The sequence below is a fragment of the Pinus tabuliformis genome, chromosome 9, assembly GCF_031772625.1.
Source record: "Pinus tabuliformis cultivar Carrire ecotype Pingquan chromosome 9, CPIR1, whole genome shotgun sequence".
NCBI classification, from domain to species: domain Eukaryota; kingdom Viridiplantae; phylum Streptophyta; class Pinopsida; order Pinales; family Pinaceae; genus Pinus; species Pinus tabuliformis.
In genome coordinates, this window is record NC_142307.1 from 926,019,475 (window position 1) to 926,032,796 (window position 13,322).

Sequence of the window (13,322 nt, forward strand, 5' to 3'; positions counted from 1 at the left end):
ATATTAATATACAATTCTTTTGATAGTTAATTATAGGAATGAATTTGGTATTTGTTTTTCTCAAAACCTCCTTCTCCAAGGGGTTGAGACAATTTTCTTTATTCATTTGTTATGGCCTAGTGAAATAATAAGAATGGAGCTTGTCTCCACAACTTTTCTATTTTGCTGAGTTACAACTAAAAATAGTCCAATTCTATAGCCAAGAGACTAATAGCCTATTGATGATACACCTTTACTTAGATATGCATAGCTATCACCTATCAATGTAGCTTAGTTAAACGACATCTAATAGCTCTAACGAAAAAGATTCAAATTTTATGATTTTTTCTCTGTTCATATTATTATTTGTTCTCAACTTTCGTTATCCAAGGGGTTGAGAGTATTTTTTTATCCATTTGTCATGGCCCAATGAAACAAGAAGAATGGAGCTTGTCTCTAACAGTTTTCCATTTTGCTAAGCTAAAAATTAAAAGAGTTTGATTCTATAGCCAAGAGACTAATAACCTATTGATACATCTTTAGTGATCTATGCATAGCTCTCACCGATGACTATAGCTCAGTGAAATGACATCTAATAGGTTTAACAAAAAGAGTCCAACAAAAATGTACTTGAAGTAGTAGCTATTGAAAAAGCATTGACTAGTCAAGCACATTGGGTAAAGATTCTTGACATTTTTGGAACTTAAATTGTGTTGATTACTATCATAAAGATAATGCTAATTGCAATTACAAGCTGGAATGCATTTCTCTAGAAATGAAGACCTTGGATGAGGGCATAACTACAATATAGGTTTTTGAACTCAATAATTAATTGTTACATGCATTTAAAATATGACCCTTTTCACATTTGACCATTGTTTTCCTATTGATGGTTTATATTATAGTGCATTTGATTCAAAAATGTAAATCTATCTAAATGTATTCTTCATTTGGCAAGAATATTTTGTTTCAAATGGAATTGGTCTATCTTCATGAAAGACCTCTCCTAGAGTGGACAATGAAGCAATGAATGGTTTGCATATTCAAGGGCTTCTAGTTTCAAATACATGGCATGGTTAGAGAAGATTGAACCTAATTTAAATCTCCTTTGTTATAATCCAAATTCTGAAAATTGTAAAGAAGATTGAACCTAATTGAAATCTCCTTTGTTATAATCCACATTCAGAAATTTGTAATGGACGTGATAAAAGTTGTATGTTGACAAATGCTTTGTTCCTAGTGTTTGGCTTATTATCTTCAATTTGTTGATTATATTGTTGATTCCTCTTCTTGCATCTTAAATTACTTTTCTTACATTTTATGCACATGTTTCTTGAGCTATATTGATTTTATTTTTTCCAATTTGCTCGAGATATCTCAATGAATTCTTGTCATTGTCTTTTATATCAATGGTTGTAGATTCTTCTTTAGCCTCATAGAGTGAAGGCAAAGAGCTACAACTATTTTCAGTGCCATTGTTATATTGTTCACCATTGTGTAATCACTTGGAATAACCCAAATCAACCCCAGTAGACCTAGAACCTCATTTTGACAATGTAGCTATGCTAGCATGATCAACACAATCCAATGTTTCATGATGAGAATAAATTAATTGCCCATATCCAGGAATCTCATGAAGTCACTCTATTTTATAGAAGATGTAGTGATTGTCATGTTGTAATATATATTGAAAACTACCTAATTTTACAATTTCTACCACTAGAAATAGTCAAAATTCCAGAATGTTTTAGTAGCTTGTTGTCATTGCCAAGAGTTACAGTTTCTTTGGACAAGTATCGTGGAAAATTATTGTGGAAAATTATTATGTACTTTAGAAGCCTCAATATTCTTTGAGATTATTTGAACATTAGCAAGCTTTTTCTTTATCATTTATTCTCACTATCTGTTCATCGTATGTTCTTCCAAGTAGATAAGATGTTATATATGCTCACCTGCACATATTTAATCCATTAAAATGTATTTTAATCTCAATCCGTTAATGCGCCGCTGAGAGCTAATACAATGATGAAAGTTAAGCCAATCCATTTCCAACAATGGTATTTTTCACTTTAAGCTTCCAACATTTTTATTTCAAGTAGGCGTTACAGTAGAAGCTAATGCTAAAAAAAAAGCCATAGTTTCAGTTTTTGCTGGGCATATTATTATTATTGGGTAAAGAAGGTTTATAGAATGCGGAACGAAAATTATTACTTCGAACCTGCCACGTCCCCCACCACCACAAAATAAAAAATAAATAATCTTTTAGTTATAAAAATACGCAAAACGGGAGGGTAAAGTTACAAACTACAAACCTACAATTCATAATCCTCCCGGACTGTGCCCATGAGTGCCACACACTTTCTTTCCTCTCTTGATTCATTCTCCTGCAGCATAACTCTCTCTTCTGAAGCGAATGCATAAATGAGACTTGAGCAAGATTAAATAACTTATTATTTTGAAATGAAATAGATAATGGTCTTAAGTATTGTTTTAAACCATTTTATATAAAATTGTTTGATGATGCTATACTTGCTAGTTTGAAATATAGACTCAAAAACATAATGTGATAATCCTGAAATCTTATATAAAAATATCAAATATATTTATTTGACTTTGACCAGACATTCTGTTAACCCTAAATACCATCCACATAGGCTACTTTTCCAATGGTATTTTAGATTTTCCAAATCAATTGCATTAATTAATATCTTTTGCACAAAGAAATTCAACCTTTTTTAATAATCGGTGATCATCACTGTTCCGTCAACGTCCCTGACAGCGAGTAAGGCGTATTTGGAGATTATAAGTGAAAAGGAGGGGAGATTGTCTGGCTCATGGATCTATAAATAATAATGACTAATGAAATAAATAAGTTTACTTGGTGATTTTTTTTATAGTTCTAACAGACCACCATCTAGGCCTGGAATTTGACGTCTTGACCTAATAGGAGTAACTCTCTCAGCACCATCTGTAGCTCTGCCCAAATGAATTATATGTCTAAATTTAATCTAGAGCCACCATTACCATTTGCTACTGGTTTGTACTCAGTGGAGAGGAGGAAATGAATGCAGTTTTAAAGTTTGCTTTGACGCCACGCTAAATCTAGCACGCGCAAATTTCAATCTTGACTATTCGTCACCCAGGTGCCAAGGACTGCGTGCCAGCAAGTGCATTGTCATTTTCACGAAAATGTTCACTGTCCAGGCCATTGACAACCCAATTAGTGTCAACCATATGTGAACAACCTGCATGAATTGACAACCCAATTAGTGTCAACCATATGTGAACAACCTGCATGAATTTGAAGCTATCTGCATGATTGCGCAAGAAAAGGGAATGGTGGCTTTGTTCCATGATCCATCCCGAAGGCTTATTTTTGCAAGTTGTTGCCGTAATCTCACATAAGCGAAATCCTTGTATTCTGATTAGCTTGGATGTTTCTTTCTGGACATGGGACTCGGGTGCTCCCTGGCAAATTGAAGATGTCAGGTTGTAATTTGATAGTAGGCCTGGATGCTCAAAAGGGTTTATTTATTCGCTAGTAACCCAACTCGCCATTTGAACTAGCTTTATCAAAAACAATTCGATAAGTTTGTTAGGTCAGATGATAACACTAAATTATTTTCTGAGTAGAGTTTAATTCGAGTGTTTGATTATTGCGTGAAGAACTTTATAATGATGTATAAATTTTATTATCTCACGAGAATCCTGCCTGATCAGATATATATAACATAGACTTGCAATCACATCTCTACAACACCCTAGAACCCGTGAACATGCTTGAGCACTGTGAGACAATGTAATACTTTGAGGTAGAGCTCAGTGAAAGGTTTATGTCTCGGTCCTTAACCCTCGGTAAATCTTCGACGAAATCACACCCATTTTCTATGAATAGCAAGGATGTACATGAATACCACTTAAAACATTTGGGTGGTTTTGAGAGAATAGGTTTTTCTCATCCAATGTTTGGCACGCCCTGTCTATAAAACCATGGGTGATTTTTTTTAAGTCTAGAGTTTGTTAAAAGGCCCACTTGGTTTATTATTTTATTCTCAACTCATTGAAAGGATCCCTACAATATAGCTGCATGCCACAAAGTGATAGTTGCAGTAATTGTATTTAGCATGGTTTTATCTTTAACGTAATGTTCTAAGCATAAAATCAATACATAAATTAGAGAGACTTGTGTTGAGCAAATGAATGTAAAGCGTGTAATTTTTTTATTACAATCACATGAGTGGATTCTACCTGGTTTTTTATATTGTACAGAGTAAAATGAATAATAGTTTTTGTTTATATTTGGATTTGTTGTAGTCTTTTTGAGAGAGTATTTTGATTTTGATATTGTACAGAGTAAAATGAATAATAGTTTGTGTTTATATTTGGATTTGTTGTAGTCTTTTTGAGAGAGTATCTTAATCATAAAAGCAACCTGCAACGTGAACTCTTTTGACTGAATTGCAATTATTACTCGGCTTTGCTAATTGACGAATGAAGAGTTTAACGGAACTAGTTGTTTCTTTTAATCTACATATTTCAAAAATGGAAAATGTATATACAATTTTTCATTATAAATGATTATGGAGAAAATTATCATCACCTCTCCAAGCTACTAAAACTCTGCCAACTCTTTCATCCTAAAGGATTGTGATTGATTTTCTTGATAATGTTGTAGATTTTCTCACATAACAATAACGATTAAATACAGAGGTTAGCTACTTGGGAAAGGACCAAGTTTCAACAAACCAATTTTTGTTTTCCATTCAACTATATATATTTTTCAAAAATAAAAAACCTTTGTACAATCATTGAATATAAAATTTGACTGGGAAGGAAGTTGTCATCAGTTTTCCGGCTAAAGAAAATTCTGCCAACCTTTCCAATAAATGTATAACTTCCAATAAATGTATAACTTGAATAGAAACTTTGACTCGGAAGGAAGTTGTCATCATCTTTCCGAAGAAAATTTTGCCAACTTTTCCAAATCATTTTTATACTCTAGTAAATGTATAACAGCCAATGGAATTCTGCCAACTTTTCCAAATCATTATTATACTCTAGTAAATGTATAACAGCCAATGGAATGGATGGCAACAAATATTGTCAATGACCTACCTCGCAGACTGTCATGGTTGACTTTGTCAAAATCTCAATGAATATAATGATTCTAATACTAACTTTCTAACCTAATGGATGCTTGTCATATTAGAGAAAGGAGTAGTCTACCTAGGCGGTAGAATGGCCCGTTTTCTGTCACCGGTCGGAAAATCGTCCGGTTCCGGCCACCGGGAATGTCTCCCCCTCGGTCACTCTCCTCTAGCTCCGCCACCCTCTTTCTCCGCTTCTCCACCACCCTCCCCTGGCAATCCTGACATTCCCTGCCAAGGCCTGACAAAAAATCGGATTCGGATCGCACGGAATAGGGCCTGACATCCCCTGACAGACTACTCACGAGCTATTGCAGCCGCGGTGTATTGTTCCGGGAGCTCCTTATTCCGGTTCCAATTCGAATTGTGACCCGCGCGCAGGTAGACTACTCCCTCTCTTTCTGTATCAAGATCCTAGAAGAGTCCATTCTGGGAGCTTCAATTGTTGCTGGGCGTCTCTGGAACCATCATCGCAATCCCTTACATTTCCCTCTCTCTGCGCTTGGTCATCGAATTGGTGATTTCCCTCTACTTTGTGCTAGTTCAGCGTTCGGTGCTTGCTTTGATTTTCCTTTCGACACTTTAAATTCTGCGGATTTGATCGATTTTTGTCACTCTACGGTAAGAAAAAGCTTTAAAGAATGGCCTTGACTCCTTTCCTTGGTCGATCGAGGGCTGGAAGCCTGTGGGATCCATGAGACCGCAACCTGTTCGATCCGTGGGTAGCTGTTTCTCGAATCTGGGACGTATTCGACCACGGCAGCGCGTTGGACTCCCCGACCTTTTCCTTCTCTCGGGACGCGCAGGCCATTGCCAACACGAAACTCGACTGGAAGGAAACCCCCGAAGCTCATGTTTTCACGGCGGATTTGCCCGGTAAGTTACCCTTTTATTTGCATTAATTCCTCCGCATAACTATTTGCGTTCTATTAGTTAAATAACCGGCGGTCCCGTTGAATTTATGTGTGCAGGGCTGAAGAAGGAAGAATTGAAGATTGAATTGGTCGACAATGGGAGTCTGAGAATAAGCGGAGAAAGGCACAAAGAAGATGTGCAGGAAACGGACCAGTGGCACCGTGTGGAACGGTCGAGTGGACGATTCATGAGGCAATTCCGGCTGCCGGATAATGTGAATGCGGATGGCATCTCTGCAAAATTGGAGAACGGTGTTTTGACTGTGAATGCCCCAAAGATTAAACCGGCAGTTGTCTCTAATGGTGATGCCAAACCTATTGAGATTTCTGCAAACGACAAGTAAAAGGGAGCCATTGTAATTCGTGATTTAGGGCTTTCTCAAGTACAGATGCTTAAAAATAATTGCGGTCATTTAGTGTCTTGATTAGTGAGTGTACTCTTTGGCTGTGGTTAATAGAATATATCTCCTTTTGTTTTCTTTTTCGTCTTACATGATTCTTTCCCTAACATTTTTGAAGTTGTTCTCTGTGTCAACATTTTTTGGGGCTCTGGTGGTGAATTATTAACGCTTTACCTTTGAAGGATTTTTTTCGGAGTTTTTCGGAGTCATGTACTGAGGTGGAGGAATTGTCTGTTAGAAGTGGAGGAATTGTCTGTTAAAAGTGGCTGGTTGGGTGGAATTTGAGTAAAAAAATTTCAAAAATTCTTGTAAATGCAGTGTTTGAATACAAAAATCCCTATAAATTTTTTCCAAAATATGACAAAAATTTCCATAATTTAAAAAAAAACATATCATTCCCTGGGTATTTTAATGTAATATTTAAGAACAATTATTTCCATTTGATATTTAACAACAAACAAATCGTTCAAGGAGTATTTAAATGTAATATCTAAAAACAAACGTGTTTAAATCTAGTATTTAAAACCAAACAGCCACTGTGCCACAGGGATGTTTTAAGATCATGTTCGAAAACTGATTGATCTATTCGCTACTCACAATTTTTTAATTGCGTCAGATTTGAAAATCAATTTTATATATATATATATAATCCGTCTAGATATAGGTAGGTTAAGAGTTCAGTTTAAGTTTTAAAATGAAATGTATATATATTTAATATGTGTGTCAAAGAATTGAGTAAAGGGTAAAAGGTAGATCGCTTTAAATGAGTGAAAAGAAGAAATTATGGATGAGACAAAATAACAAATGGAAACTGGAATATTTAACTCAATGCATGTTCCATAGATAGCAAGGATTTAAAGAGTTTTATTATAGAGATGTTTCTTAAGTGTATATGGGGAAAAGAGTTGGGTAGAAAAAAGAAGTATTATGTTCAAGAATTCAGCCCTACTTGTGATCCCAACAAAAAGAGTACATTGGTGTTAGCATTCTATGGAGAGCAAAGATTCTTATTACTCAATTAAGAACTAATTCATATCAACTACGGTGCTAACAGGTTTGTTGAAAAGACCTAAAGAAGCACATTTCATTTTGAAATATGATAGAGAACAAAGATTCTTATTGCTCAATTCAGAACTAACACTTGTGTATCTAGCCCAATTTCTAAACTATGTTATTCGAGACAATATATTTTTGTATTACAATGCTGACCAGTGAGGCTGCAGCTTTTTCCAATACAAAATATTTACCTATTCTTGTTAATACATATTACACATACACACATATTAGAAACTAAAAACACTTTAGTGAGCTAAACTAGTAAAGTCTTTGACAAGTTAAGAAATAAAAAAAATAAAAAACGATTCATTATCCTAATTCTACCATATCTTTGTTGTTTTCTTGCCACAAGCAACTCCTGCTCTGCGCTTCCATGATCTAATACTAGATGTGGCGAACATTGAAGTGAGCACCACCATGAGCTACAAGGCCCCCATGCAAATGTGGACATCCTACTTATGCAAATATTCCAAAATATCTTTTTCTTTTGGAAAGATACTCTATTACTCCATTACTAAGTTTCATCTCCTTAGTTCGGTTTCTTTCCAAGGCATGTTGTTTTATACTGGATCATTTAAGAGACATTATTGAGTAGCCAACCCAGACAATGTACCTATCAAGCTAAACTTTGTGAAGTAATGAGGTAGCTAAGTTCATTATTAATACATGTTCCCCAGGCATTTTCTTGATTATTCTTTACAAGAGTTCAAATCCTGAGTTTGATCTCATAATCCTACCTCCCCCACCTCAATGGTGTACGAGAAAAAAGGCTTGCATTGCCAGATTCACAAAATATTGAAACGTCTACCTCCCCCAACTCAAGGTTGTATGAGAGAAAGGTCTGCATTGCCATTCTCACAAAATGTTGAAATGTTGAAATGCGGGAAAACTATAATTTCTAGAGAAAATTGGGAAACACCTCGATTTCTACTCTCTTCGAGTGAGGTTCTATGGATCTGAGTCCACTAACAAACACATCGAAATGGGGTCCCACTTTCAACTTTTAATGTTAGTTATTTAAATTAATGTTGATATGAATTTAATCTTACAAATTAAATCAAAATCTGGATCATCCAAGGAGTGTTTCATTTATGCTCAGGAGCACGCCCTCAAAACATTCACGTAACAAGTGCGTTTAAACTTTTGAAGCACATTCCTTGAGAACTTTGCACTCAATCTTGTCCAAAGCATGCTTCGAAAGCAAGAGTGGATGTGGTTGCTTCCCCACAGAACTCATGACTCCTCACTAAGTTGGGAGCTGTTCGTTACACACATTGATGGCTCACTGCTAAGTAAGTGGAGGGTTATTAGTTGCAAGTTATATTACAAGGGTTCTTCCCACTTACTTGTGATCATCATTAAATTATCAATCAATCAAAATATTGTTACTCAGTTGAGTATCACTTCCACGGAGATGTCTTCTTCCATATTTTAGGATCTGCAAGTGAAATCCACCCCTAAGGGGAGCATGTGCCTCCAACCTTTGTTCTTTCTCATTGTTCTGTCTTTCCCTGTATCACTGTTTTACTCTTGTAGCAGTTCCATTATGGGTATTGGAACACTGCAAAACTTGCATATAGACCATAGATGGAATGGCCATGAAAAGGAATGCATCATTGGACATGCCATGTCTAAACTCATCAGGGATTAGATCTTTTATGTCCTTACTCTATTAAAAATGTGTACCATTAATGAATGAATGGTTTTTTTGCCAACTAAAAATAAACAACAGCCGATTCCACGAGAGTTCTAGAATCTAATAAAGTTAAATTTTGGTAATTGTGCACATCAAAATTTAAATTAGTTATTAAGAGCATCAATGTTAAAAATTGTCTTCGCCACAAGACTCCAGCACAAGTGTTTCTAATACATCTCCATAATCAAAGTTAAGAATTTGTTCTCCATAAAATGCCAACACCAATGTACTCTTTTTGTTGGGATTACAGTAGAGCTGAATTCTTGAACATAATACTTCTTTTTTCTATCCAACTCTTTTCCCCATATACACTTAAGAAACATCTCTATAATAAAACTCTTTAAATCCTTGCTATCTATGAAACGTGCATTGAATTAAATATTCCAGTTTCCATTTGTTATTTTATCTCATCCATAATTTCTTCTTTTCACTCATTTAAAGCAATCTACCTTTTACTCTTTACTCAATTCTTTAACACACATATTAAATATATATACATTTCATTTTAAAACTTAAAACTGAACTCTTAACCAAAATATATATATATATATATATATATATATATATATATAACTCAGACTGATTATATATATATATATATATATATAAAATTGATTTTCAAATCTGACGCAATTAAAAAATTGTGAGTAGCGAATAGATCAATCAGTTTTCGAGCATGATCTTAAAACATCCCTGTGGCACAGTGGCTGTTTGGTTTTAAATACTATATTTAAACACCTTTGTTTATAGATATTACATTTAAATACTTCTTGAACGATTGGTTTGTTGTTAAATATTAAATGGAAATAATTGTTTTTAAATATTACATTAAAATACCTAGGAAATGATATGTTTTTTTTTAAATTATAGAAATTTTTGTCATATTTTGGAAAAAATTTATGGGATTTTTGTATTCAAACACTGCATTTACAAGAATTTTTGAATTTTTTTACTCAAATTCACCCAACCAGCCACTTTTAACAAACAATTTCTCCACTTCTAATAAACAATTCCTCCAACTCAGTGCATGACTCCGAAAAGCTCCGAAAAAAATCCTTCAAAGGTAAAGCGTTAATAATTCACCACCAAAAGCTCCGAAAAAAATCCTTCAAAGGTAAAGCGTTAATAATTCACCACCAGAGCCACAAAAAATGTTGACACAAAGAACAACTTCAAAAATGTTGGGGTAAGAATCATGTAAAACGAAAAAGAAAACAAAAGGAGATATATTCTATTAACCACAGCCAAAGAGTACACTCACTAATCAAGACACTAAATGACCGCAATTATTTTCAAGCATCTGTACTTGAGAAAGCCCTAAATCACGAATTACAATGGCTCCCTTTTACTTGTCGTTTGCAGAAATCTCAATAGGTTTGGCATCGCCATTAGAGACAACTGTCGGTTTAATCTTTGGGGCATTCACAGTCAAAACACCGTTCTCCAATTTTGCAGAGATGCCATCCGCATTCACATTATCCGGCAGCCGGAATTGCCTCATGAATCGTCCACTCGACCGTTCCACACGGTGCCACTGGTCCATTTCCTGCACATCTTCTTTGTGCCTTTCTCGGCTTATTCTCAGACTCCTATTGTCGACCAATTCAATCTTCAATTCTTCCTTCTTCAGCCCTGCACACATAAATTCAACGGGACCACTGGTTATTTAACTAATAGAAGGCAAATAGTTATGCGGAGGAATTAATGCAAATGAAAGGGTAACTTACCAGGCAAATCCGCCGTGAAAACATGAGCTTCGGGGGTTTCCTTCCAGTCGAGTTTCGTGTTGGCAATGGCCTGCGCGTCCCGAGAGAAGGAAAAGGTCGGGGAGTCCAACGCGCTGCCGTGGTCGAAGACGTCCCAGATTCGAGAAACAGGTACCCACGGATCGAACAGGTTGCGGTCCCATGGATCCCACAGGCTTCCAGCCCTCGATCGACCAAGGAAAGGAGTCAAGGCCATTCTTTAAAGCTTTTTCTTACCGTAGAGTGACAAATCGGTCAAATCCGCAGAATTTAAAGTGTCGAAAGGAAAATCAAAGCAAGCACCGAACGCTGAACTAGCACAAAGTAGAGGGAAATCACCAATTCGATGACCAAGCGCAGAGAGAGGGAAATTTAAGGGATTGCGATGATGGTTCCAGAGACGCCCAGCAACAGTTGAAGCTTCCAGAATGGACTCTTCTGGGATCTTGATACAGAAAGAGAGGGAGTAGTCTACCTGCGCGCGGGTGACAATTCGAATTGGAACCAGAATAAGGAGCTCCCCGAAACAATACACCGAGGCTGCAATAGCTCGTGAGTCGTCTGTCACGCTATGTCAGGCCCCATTCCTGGGATCTGAATCCGATTTTTTGTCAGAATGTCAGGCCTTGGCAGGGAATGTCAGGATTGCCAGAGGAGGGTGGTGGAGAAGCGGAGAAGGAGGGTGGCGGATCTAGAGGAGGGTGGTGGAGGGCGGAGACATTCTCGGTGGCCGGAGCTGGACGATTTTCCGACGGGTGACGGAAAACGGGCCATTCTACAGCCTAAGTAGACTACTCCAATCACATATGCAATCCCGAAGAAAACCTATGTGAAACTCCTCAATATAGATCATTTGATTTATAGCCTGTGCAATTTTCAATAAAACGGACTCTCTGAACAATCATCCGCAAATTGACCTCATGTGACAATTTCTGGAGGGAGAAAATTTCAAAGGCACAGTACACGAGTCGGTACGGTTTCTCCATAAAGACAATCAAACTTCAAATGTTGAAAGGATAGTAAGGAGTTCGTTCTTATTTTCTTCCATTAAGAGGAGAGAAATCGTAATTTTATTATATTTTTGAAAGGGCTACACAATTATATTCTTTCTCTATTTCTAAGACATTTTTATGAAGTTTTTTTTTTTTTTTAACTTTATCACATTAAAAAAAATTAATTTACAAAGATAATGATACCTTTTTTAAATTGAAAAGATAGTTTTAATATTAAAAAATAACTTTAATATTAAAATAAAACAGAATAATAATATAATTGAAATTATTAAAATGTAATTTTGGATTGTAAAAAACAAATACATTACTCAATGAAATGGAGTATGATAATATTGCGAAAGGTTTATTTTTATTTTTTTGTTATCACTCAGAGTTATCGTGCTTTATTCAAATTTTAATTTTTGATAAATTATTAGTTTATATATATATAAAAGTAATGGTGGTAAAATATTCTTAAATTTTTGAAATATTTTAAAATAAAATTTTGAAAAGTATTTTCGAATTTTTGATAAATTGAGAATCACCGAACATGTAAAAATTATTATTATTTTTTTCATTTGCCACACTACTAATTTTACTTTCATCAATTATTTGACCCTATGTGATAACAATTATGCATGACTCTTTCACCCACCCCTAATACTGCCCTAAACTTAATGAAATAATTACCCTAAGAGCTCTCCAACCTATAATAAACCTATAATGTAATGTAACCTAATGTAAACATTTTATTATTAATATTACTATTAGTAATATTTTTTCTTTGTTAGTTAAGGTGGGATGAAAACCTATTTTTTTTCCTATGATATTCTAGTTTAATGTAGCATATTTAAAATAATAAAATTAAAAGAATTTTCTACACAAAAATAACCAAATTTATTGTGTCCCATTTGATATTTGAATATTTTTTGTGTGGGAGCTATATATCAACATAGAAGATTCACAAAGTGACTCTTTCACATACTTTCACTTGGAAATATTGATAAAGATAAATCTTCCCTCCACAAAACTAAAAACATGTATTATACATTACAAAATTTTATATTTTTGTAAATGCATTTCAAATCTAACATTTACTCATGGAAAACAATAATAGATATAAAGTTATATACGATGAATTATGTTTTAATCATTGAATTCCATTTCATACATGACAATGTATACATTCTCTATAATTAATTTAAAAATTGTAAGTACAAATATTAAATGAAATAATTCTATTTAAATATTTTATTTTCATTTCATATATAATTTTTTTATTAAACATTGGCTCATAAATCAAAATATTATATGCATTAAATTTTTCATGTTTCATTCTGCAACTTAACGAAATATGAAAATACTTCTATTAACCTCAGGATGATGCATCCT

General features: G+C 34.7%; 1 protein-coding gene and 1 pseudogene across 2 annotated transcripts; one reads left to right on the top strand and one right to left on the bottom strand.

Annotated features, from left to right (window-relative positions):
• The first annotated feature begins 5,752 nt into the window (after positions 1-5,752).
• On the top strand, positions 5,753-6,414 carry LOC149151781 (18.1 kDa class I heat shock protein-like; annotated as a pseudogene). Its single transcript, XR_016262496.1, has 2 exons — positions 5,753-6,002; positions 6,098-6,414. The product of XR_016262496.1 is annotated as an 18.1 kDa class I heat shock protein-like (transcript).
• A 3,992-nt stretch (positions 6,415-10,406) lies between these two features.
• Positions 10,407-11,372, bottom strand: LOC149151782 (18.1 kDa class I heat shock protein-like). Its single transcript, XM_089439317.1, has 2 exons — positions 10,921-11,372; positions 10,407-10,825 (listed from the first exon to the last, which is right to left on the bottom strand). The coding sequence occupies exons 1-2, from the start codon at positions 11,153-11,155 to the stop codon at positions 10,539-10,541; spliced, it is 522 nt and encodes a 173-aa protein (XP_089295443.1). The 5' UTR covers positions 11,156-11,372; the 3' UTR covers positions 10,407-10,538.
• Between the last annotated feature and the right edge of the window lie 1,950 nt (positions 11,373-13,322).

What these genes read in the sequence shown, in the direction of transcription:
- LOC149151782 (XM_089439317.1), bottom strand. Translation starts at nt 11,155, where the DNA reads ATGGCCTTGACTCCTTTCCTTGGTCGATCGAGGGCTGGAAGCCTGTGG. An exon ending in TTTCACGGCGGATTTGCCTG is followed by an intron (nt 10,826 to 10,920) that starts GTAAGTTACCCT and finishes TTATGTGTGCAG; the next exon opens with GGCTGAAGAAGGAAGAATTG.